The sequence below is a fragment of the Grammomys surdaster genome, unplaced genomic scaffold (genome assembly GCF_004785775.1).
Source record: "Grammomys surdaster isolate TR1022 unplaced genomic scaffold, NIH_TR_1.0 1089, whole genome shotgun sequence".
NCBI lineage: Eukaryota > Metazoa > Chordata > Mammalia > Rodentia > Muridae > Grammomys > Grammomys surdaster.
In genome coordinates, this window is record NW_021605508.1 from 195,098 (window position 1) to 205,273 (window position 10,176).

Here is a 10,176-nt window from a genome sequence, read left to right on the forward strand (position 1 = left end):
CAGTACCATATGTCCACATAAGGCCATAAAAGGATTGAGGAGTCTTATCACCTTTATTGCTCAATGTGCAGTCTGGTGGATTGAGACATAATGAGAGAAAAGGGGAGAATGGTAGGGAACAGGAGTTAGGGAAAAATGAGCTGATGTGTTTTGTACACAAAAATTGTCTCCAGGCCATGTAATTCTAGAAGGGCCCCTACCTTGAAAGAGACTCAGATAAAAGGGAGGAAAGGCAGCAGAACTGACAGAAAAGCACAGTGTGGAAACAGCACAGGAGCTGAAGCTTTTCACAGAGGAAACACAGAGCAGGTGGCAGGAGGGAGAGGTCATGATGGACTCTGTTGCACTTTCCAGTAATGACTGTACTTCCTGGCAGGGGCTCATTCTCACAGGTGAGGAGGCCACTATTTGTGACTGAGTGGGAGAAAGGGGAGCTCAGAGCCTTGTTAAAGTCCCTGGGGAGACAAGAACCTGGGGGTACACTCGGGGTTTTGGGAAGAGGACACAGACAGTGGCAGGCAAACCACAGGAGGAAATGACACAAGATAGTATAATGGAGAAATGGCTCCATTGTTTTCTATTCCAGTTTAATCACATGGACAACTATATTCTGAGGACTGATGTTTTCAACCATCAGAGAGTGACTGTCTAATTAAAAACCAAACTAGGGAGAACCATTGAGATGACTTAATGGTAATGCTGATGGCTGAAAAACCTAAATCATCAGTTCACTTCCAAATACATACAAGGTGTCCTGACTTCCATGTATATGCTGTGTACACATTCACCTATACACAAATACACACAGGTGCAAACATATACAGGCATTCACCTTGCCCATACATACAAACTATACCAAAATCTTGTACTAAAGATGTTCTTAGCTTCATATTTTAGCAATTTGTAAATATACCCCTGGATATGCATATCCCTGACACATGTATTCTCTCACTCATCCAAAGGTGTCCAAGGCTTTATCAGTTCTGGGCCTTCCAAAGATGTAGGCTCATCTTGGTTCTAATAAAGCCCTAGACTAGTAGCCTGTAAGTTAGACAAGGAAGACCATCTAGAAGTAGAATCAGAGAACTTATATCAAAGAGAGAACAGAGACTATAAAGAAAGTGAGAATCTGTAGAGTAAGAGGGAATAGGAAACATCTTCTCTGTCCAAGTACTCAGAATGTGAGCAGGAAGCTGAAAACAATGTGGAGAGTCCTTGAGATAACCAAGAAGAGAGTTCCATACACATAAAGAAACAGATCCAGGGTCACTAATGGAGTGTAGGTTATGTTGTTATTCCCTTCAATGTACAATTTTGCCATCCTCACCTATCCAGCTAGGCCGAGTGTTGAGCATGGACACTCAGGACACAGATCTCATCTTTCCATCAAATACAGAGGTCTCAATGTTCATGAATTTTCTCTCTTCCCTTCTAGTTTCCCTTTTAACCTGCTGGCTACTTCCCACTACTGCCCGGCTTACCATTGAATCAGTGCCTCCCATTGCTATTGAAGGGGAAAATGTTCTTGTGTTTGTGAAAAACCTGCCAAAGAATGTTAAAGCCCTTTCCTGGTACAGAGGAGATAAACCACTCAAGTCTTTTGAAATTGCAAGACATGATATAGCTACCAATTCTAGTGTGGTGGGACCTGCAAACAGTCATAGAGAGACAGTACTCAACAGTGGATCTCTGCTGATCAAGAGTGTAACCAGAAAAGACTCTGGATACTACACCCTACAAATACTTCATACAAGCTCAAGACCTGAAATAATGCGTGCAGAATTCTTTGTACAGAGTAAGTAATTTGTTGTTGTGAAATCTGTTGTTAGGTAGTGTGCATCCCATTGTACATTCAGAGAAGTGTCAGGTCTGAGCTGTCTATATCCCCTATACACTGTGTCTTCTTGTTTTTGTTTGAGGATTTAGTGCAGGACATGCATTTTGGAGACAAACTTTTATAGATCAGAATCTCTCACTTTACTGTACCTGCAAAGGACTTGTGCTGAGTAACTCAGACAAGGATATCAACCTCAAGCCAGACTCTTGGGCCTCTCACCATGAACCTCCACCTGAGTTGTGGAAGAGATGAGGAAACTATGAAATCTTCAGTGACCCTTGATCCAGGCACTGTCCCAGACTCTGCTCAGAGTGAGGTAGGACAGTAGTGCTGATATCAGAGCAACAGTGTTCAGAGGCACAGCTGGAAGTGAAAGTATTTTTCAAGGAGTGAGAACAGAAGAGACATCAAAGACTATAGAGCTGGCTCCTTAATATCCATGCAAATGTACTCACAGTGGCAGGTTATCCTGCTACCGGTACCTACACCATTCCCTATCCCTGGGAGGGAGGAAGTTAGCTGAGTGATTGTCTGGAGTCTCCAGGAAAGGATAAGGGCTTCAGAGGAGACTCAGGGTTTCTGTTTTCAACATGAGATGAGAGCCCACAGCAAGAGAGACAGCATCTCAGCAGGTGATAGGTCCCAGTGAACAGAAAATGGTAAGATGGGGAGAGAAAAGTTTGATTGTTCATTAACCTAGTTTATTAACTATCTTGGCAAGTATATTCTGAAGGCTAATGTCTCCACCTATGACAAGATCACTTTTCAAATGAAAAGTAAACTGAGATTACTCAGTGGATAAGGGCACTTGCTTTCATCCCTGGTAACCTGAGTTGAATCTTCATATCCCACACGATGGAAGGAGAGAACTCAGTCACACAAGCTGTCCTCTGACCTATACATAGATACTGTCCCATACACCAACTTACCCATATACTGATACATGCTTGAGTGCATGTTCCCTTCCCCAATGCAAAGAGTCAATAAAAATAAATTGGGGTATGAAAACTATAATTATCTTATAACCTTAGAATGTGGTAACTTAATGCATGGACATACAGTGATCTGAAGCACATATCCATCTATTCATTCATTCATTCATTTATCGATTGAGCCCATTCTAGGCCTGATTCCAAGATTATGATTTTGATCAGAGGCCACAAAGTCTTCTACTGGATGGCAAGAGACATGAGCAATAGCATTGAGAATGCACCATAAAAGTTTCAGTGCAAAATACGGCTGTATGTAGACCTAGTTTCTGTTGAGGAAGATGCTGGGCAACGTATCTTCCTCCAAACACTGTGGGTCTGAGCAGACATCTGAGGGCAGTGAAGGGTGAGTCAAGCAGACAGATGAGGGAAGAGTCCCATACAGAAGTTCAAGAGTACCAAGGGCATGGAATTTGTGTTGCTGAACTCCACCAAGTAAGATAGACATGCCCTCATTCACACACCAAGGATAAGTGATAGATACATCTGCTAAGGACTCAAAGATACATCTTCCCACCAAATTCAGAGGAATCACTTTTGATGGTCTATTTCTATTTTATTTCCTTTCTTTTCATGTAGGCCCACTTTTAGGCAACAAGAATCACCTTACTCCTTCTCAACTCACAATTGAGTTGGTGCCATCCAGGGTTGAAGAAAATGACAATATTATTCTGCTGGTTCATAATCTGCCAGAGAAGCTTCAAGGCTTTGTCTGGCACAAAGGAGTATTTCCACTTGACCATTTTAAGATAGCCAGCTACTCATTCCTCACCAATTCAACTCTGATGGGGCATGGATTGTTGGACAGATTGACAATATGCAATGATGGATCCCTGATGCTCTTGAATGTCACCCAGAAAGACACGGGGCTTTACACCATACGGACCATACCTGTAGATTTGAAATCAGAGTGTGCCATTTTTGACCTCCAAGTAAACAGTAAGTGACTCCTGGGTGATGGGCTTATTCTTCTCTGTATACCTAAGACAGTGAGGCTTGGACTATAACTTCCTCCCATATGGACTGTGTACTTTCACTTTGGATTGGGCATTTAGTAAGAGTCATACACCATAGTCCAAAGTGAAATACATCAGAAGCCTTGATCTGACTGGAACCTATAGACAGTAGTATGGTAACTCAATCCAAGGATGTCATCCTCAGCTCAGATTCTCTGTGCTTTCCTCATGAACATGGCCCTAAGAAAGCTTGGTGACATTGCTTGAATTTGACTACCTGCTAGAGCTGGGTAGAAGTAATTTGCCATTCTGCATCCGAGTCTTGGAATATGTGGAACAACTCAGTAACTGTCATGACAGTCATGATTAGGCTAGGTCATTTGGGCATCTTCTTTTCCTGAGATTCAGAATGGACAGAACACCTGGACAGGTGGCCATGCAACATACTGACTGTCCTGATAGTCTTGAGATTTCACAGGAAAGTTTAGATATCCAATGGAGCATAGGTCCTCTTGGCAACTGCTTATCCTCAGTTCAGCCTAGGAAATTCTCATTTTTATGCAAATTATAACATGCACCCCTGATTTTAACAGCTCTTCAGTCTCAAGTTTAGGACATCAATAATATTTGAGCTTCATTTACAGATAGGGAAATGATAAGTTACCATGTATACGTACTGTAGGGAATCTAGAGACAGTAAAGACACTTGTTGAATAAAAGTTACAGAGTCCATGGGTATCTCATCAGAAGCACAAAATGACTATGTCACAGCTCAAACGTATCTATTTTAGGATGTCTTATCAAGTATCTCTGAGTCAGAGGAGTGCTGTGGGTTCAGAAATTTTCACCTTAGTCATCAATGTCTCACAGCGAGTGTCTGGTACAGGCAATGGAAGCAACAAATTGACAGTCAGTTTTGACTTTGAGATAAACACTTAATTGAATTCTGAATCTCCCTCCAGCCTAATTCTCTTACTCCAATGCACTGAGCTTCAGATCATAGATTTCTTATTGTTATTGATTCACTTCTCTTGAAGCATAGGGACAAGGCTTTTTCTTATTCCTCTATTAAGATCCCACATGTCACACGGTCTAGTGTGATGCTCACTCAATACATTTAGGATGAAGCAAGAAAGGAAATAGTAATAAATAGTCAAATGGGTGGTGTTAGGTTGATTTATGAATGGATTGTGGGCATAGATTGATGAGTTTATGAATGGATGACTTAGAACCCTTCCAGACATTAAAGTTACATGTAGAGTCCTAGTATGTCTGACAGTGCCCACTCTCTACTCATCCTGGAGGCTACTTGGAGTGACACGCTCAAGTAGACAATTAGATTTTGCTCCTTGGAGTCTTTGTAGTTATTCGGACTCCCATTGTTGCTTGCATTCACATTTCTACTATTGTTACACCTTTCCTGCCACTAATCTCCTGTCCGTTCATCCAGATAGTTATGTCCCTGCTTTGCACAGTTCATTGATCTCCTTACATTCCCACCTCAGTAGCTGCCTTTTCTGGTTCCTGGTGTAGAAATCAGAAGAAATATGTTCCTCTTGGGCTCCCTAATATGCCCACACCCTACAGCATGCACATGCACACGCACATGCACGCATGCACACACGCACACACACACACACACACACAAGCATGCACACACACACACACACACACACACACACACACACACACATAGTGTGAAGGAGTCCCTCTTGTGTTTATGTCCATGTATCTTGACTTCTGTGATGTTGGTGTCTGTAATAATCCAAGAGACAGACAGAAACACATATTGCAACTCTATATTGACTCCTCAGAGACTAAAGGTAGAAAGACAAAGCTGCCAGCCCCAAAGTCTTGCTTCTTACCTCCATTTCACTTTTGATGCCATCTTTCTCCTAGTGTGGTTCATGGTCATCCGGTGACTTATGGACTTTTCCCAGAAAGAAGTGACACAAGCAGTGCTGTCTAATGGCTTTATCATATGTACCTACTTCTCATATTGTAACACTGCCTCAAGGTGACTCCTATGATCCAGTGATGCAATCTAAAACTCCAATCCTGATTAGTTCCATTATATTATATATTCTGGAAGCAGTTGATTCAACTTGCTTTGTGATTCCTGGCTCTTAGGAAGAGGAAGAAAGAAAGTGTCTCTCACACTGGGATTGTTCCTGTCTCTCTGTGCCTAACTGTTCAGAAAGTCCAGGACATATATCTTCTAAATAGACTCTAAACATGACATTTGACACTGTTGGAATGTTTGGGACGTTTCTTATTTTACACAGGAGAGAGATCTTACACTCACATGTGCCCTCTGGACAGTGCTGTCCCCAATAGGACCCATGCACAGATTTCCCCCCGTTCATGGATTCATTAGCTTCTAGCCAACTTGTGACTTCTACATTTAATCAAAATGGGACCCCCTCAGCACTCAGAGATTAATATAAGGTCTTTCTGTGAATACAAAAAAAAATCCTTGAGGGAATTGTTCTTATATCCTGGCTATACCTAATAATTTTTGCACATTATAGTCTGCTTGGCAGAAAGGAAGGTATTTTAAGAGCCATTTGTATCTCTCATCCCATCAAATGATTGAAACAATGAACTCCCATTCAAAAAGAGAAACTCCCCAGGTGTTTCATGATGAGAGAAAGAAGAGGCCTTACCCAAAGGGGAACTTTCTCTTTGGAAAGAAATTTCACCTTACTGCACCACAGTATATGATGGGATTGAAACTAGCCAATGATGGGGTGGGGTAAGCGGGTTTATACCTTGGTTGGGACTGCTTAGACATACTTGTCATTGGTTTTCTATTTAAATGTCCTTCTCAATTCAGAACGTGGAAGACAGGCTTCAGACAATCAAAGACCAGCAAGCACACCACAGATGTCGAAGAATCAAAGACAAAAGTTGGACATGTGCTTTTCTTCTTCCAATACTATATATTACAATTAAACATCTGTTTACTTACAAGTATTCTTTCAGTTCTTTTAATTGCCTTATTAAGGATGGGTGGTTGATCCCAGCTTGAGACTTATGATTAGAACCCAACTAAGTTCAGTGATAACATGGAGAAATTTCGTGCAACAAATTTCTATTGGTAGAAATAGCTATTTCTCAAAGGCTAAATAATGTGCCAATGTGTGTGAAGGAACCCACACAGCATCATTGCCTAGGGCTCCTGAATTCTGCAGGGTTGACATGTAGTTAAGGAAGGATGTTCCAAGTTGAGATTTCTGCTAACTAATGTTTGTTCTTGACTGAATGATCCAAGTTCTCTATCTGGCCTTCAAGCCCTGATAACACAATCCTATGCATGACCCAATTTATTCATAAGGCTTCCACAGGGTTTTAGACGTATACAAATGTTCATTTTCAGTAGCATGTAGATTTTGATCAATGTTTCTATATCTTGATTAAATTATCAAAACTTACTCTGTATTGATTCATTAATTTGTTTACATTTTGTGCTTTCTTGCAATTAATTGATCAGTTAATCTGTATCCTTTTTGATTTGTTTGGATATTTCTACAGTCATGCCTTATTTTTTTTGAGACACTGTCACTCTCTATATATATATACCTTTGGCTGTCTTGGAATGCACTATGCTGGCCTTGAAATTACAGAGATCTGTTTGACTCTGCTTCCTGAGTGCTGGAGTAAAGGGGAAAGAGTGATAAAGCATGCAACACTGTGCCCACCCCTTCTTGATACTTTTCTGTTGAATTGGGTCTACTACCCTGTTGTTGGAAGCCTTTACTTTGGGATAGGTGATCCTGGGAGGAGCTTTTACTTTGGATTTCAAGTTCCTTGCTGTTTAAATTCTTTTCTTATTTTTTTTTTCTTTCATCAAGAACTTTATACTTGTGCATGATGATATGTGGTCTCAGATGTATCAATTTTCCTCATGAAAAACGTCATGTCTCCCTATTATGTCTCTTTTCCAACTATATGTCTTCCCTTACACAACACTTCTATCTAAAGAATGAGAATAAAGGATTTCTTCTTTATGAAGAAGATATTATAGTATTATTATGATTTTTGTGGAAGAGATTATTGCTGTAGAATTGACAACAAATTTAATCCCTAGCACTTCCTTAACAGTATAATACTATCTCTTTACTAATTTAATTGTTTTGAGTCCCTTCATCCTTCATCAGTTCCCAGCAGCCTCTTACAGGAACCATTTACAACACTCTGTGATCTTTGGGATAGTAGGCCATAGTTGCTGGCCACACTGGGTTGCCCATAACAGATCATAGTTTGAATACTGTTCACACCTAATATGGAGATTTTTGTTTAGTGACCTTGTAAGGTAGGCCCTCTGGGAATTTATTATATTGAGGATGTTTGTTTCTCAGTGATAGGAGCTGGACAAGGCTAGGAAAGTTCTCTTCTAGCACTAACTGGACTTCCATTTTTGAACTTTCTGTGTCAGCCTCAAAGACATGCAGATCCAGCTTACCTCTCATACTCTTTTTTTTATCCCTCAAGCTTTTAGGAGGGGCTGTTAAGGCAAGGTTTCTCTGTGTAGCCCTGGCTGTCCTGGAACTTGCTCTGAGACCAGTCTGATCGTGTTCTCAGAGATCTCCCTGATTCTACCTCCTAAACACTCATATTAAAAGCATTTATAACCACTGCCTGTTTGTCCTACATACATTATACGTGTACAGATGTTTAAGAGCATGAGCTGGTGACTAGACAGCTCATAAGTCTTATGAGAAAACCAAGTACTATTACACTAAATGAACATAGTATTAAACCAACTCTGAGTGATTTGTCATTATAACTACAGATCAATGTATGTCTTCTATTTAAGTTCTAACCGGGCCTGACTCTTCTTAGCTTCTAAAATCAGAGAAGCACTGACATTTTCAGGGTACTGTGGCCATAGCGAGATTACTGCATCCCTCAACCCTCATCTTTCTGCAGTAAAATGTGACTAACACAGAGACCCATACCTGGCCAATATGTAGAAAACAAGAGACTGTGGGATACTCAGTTTTAAATGGAACATCAAAATCATGACCCTCCTCCCAAGGTTGAGGGTCTGTTGCCAAAGAGGAATGGATAGATTATATGAGACAAAGATGATGGATGACCATTACAAAATGATGTTTTCTAAACAAAACTGGAAAATTGCACATATGAGCTTACAGTCCTTTTGGGTTTCACTTGCACAAGACTCATAGAAATTCAAGCTAGAGAAAATGTCATCATGCAGGGAGAGGATGGGTGTAGAAAATATGAAATCCTACCATGAGTTGAGGATTTATTGATAACTGATAGATTCAGGTTGAATAATTAGTTTTATTTAAGGGTGTGATATGATGACCAGGTTTCAGTGGATGGTTCCATATCCAAGAATATGTGGGCAGCAGTTTGGACCTGATGGATTTAAAATGATGAGCACAATGTTGAATGGGTTTGAAATAAGGAGGCATGGGAGGTTGAATAAAAAATGAAACTTATAAAATTCTTAAAGAATGCCCCAAAGATAACTGTAATCATAACATAGTGTTTGCATTTTCTATATTTTTATAAGTTTCCACACTTAGTGTCACAGTTTTCCTGATATGGATCAACCAACGTTAATGTGCCAAACACAAAACTATTTCTCATAGATGCTATATTTCATTTTATAAAAATGTAATTTAGTGTATCTCTTGTCCATTGATTTAATTTTCTCTTGGTTTATCAATGTAGCTCTTAATTTCTAATTTACATAGTGTAAGATACATACACACACACACACACACACACACACACACACACACACACAAGAACCTATACACAGGCACACAAATAAGGACATGGTATACAAACACAATAAAAATATAATTCTAAAAGTTTAAAATAGCATACTTTCTGGCTTCTAACCCTCCTCTTATATCTCTTTGTAACTGCCCGGCTGCCCCACATTTGGGGGCCACTTTGTAACTGCCTGTTCTGCTGCTCCAATCTGTGGGTCAGGGTCTAGCGAGAGAGAGAGATAGAGTTGGGACAGAGGGATGAGAGACGCAAAGAAACGAGACAGAGTCTGGTCTATTCTCTCCTCAAGTCTCTCCTTTAATGAAGGGAAATCATGGGTATATATAAGCATAAGCAGGGGAACACAGCTGAAGACACTTTACCACGTGCATCTTGCAGCTGGGGGCACTAAACAACAAAACAAGATATGTGAGAAAAACATATTTATCAGAGTGTGCTCAGCTGTTGTAGGCTGTTGAAAACAAGTCTCTTGTCAGGGTATATGGCTCGAGATGGCTGCAAAGATCATAGCCGCTTTCTGCTCAGAGTTGGCTCCCAACATCTTATGACTTGGGAGAATTGGGATGGCTAATTATTGTTATGAACGTATCTTGGTTTAAAATCATAAAAAAACGGTATTGGC

General features: G+C 40.4%; 1 protein-coding gene across 1 annotated transcript; it reads left to right on the top strand.

Annotated features, from left to right (window-relative positions):
* The first annotated feature begins 328 nt into the window (after positions 1-328).
* Positions 329-6,737, top strand: LOC114634780 (carcinoembryonic antigen-related cell adhesion molecule 3-like). Its single transcript, XM_028783367.1, has 4 exons — positions 329-392; positions 1,436-1,795; positions 3,406-3,765; positions 6,619-6,737. The coding sequence occupies exons 1-4, from the start codon at positions 329-331 to the stop codon at positions 6,735-6,737; spliced, it is 903 nt and encodes a 300-aa protein (XP_028639200.1).
* The last annotated feature ends 3,439 nt before the right edge of the window (positions 6,738-10,176 follow it).

Coding starts and splice junctions, on each gene's coding strand:
- LOC114634780 (XM_028783367.1), top strand. CDS start 329: ATGATGGACTCTGTTGCACTTTCCAGTAATGACTGTACTTCCTGGCAG. Junction 393..1,435: donor GCAGGGGCTCATTCTCACAG/GTGAGGAGGCCA, acceptor CTTCCCTTCTAG/TTTCCCTTTTAACCTGCTGG. Junction 1,796..3,405: donor TGCAGAATTCTTTGTACAGA/GTAAGTAATTTG, acceptor CTTTTCATGTAG/GCCCACTTTTAGGCAACAAG.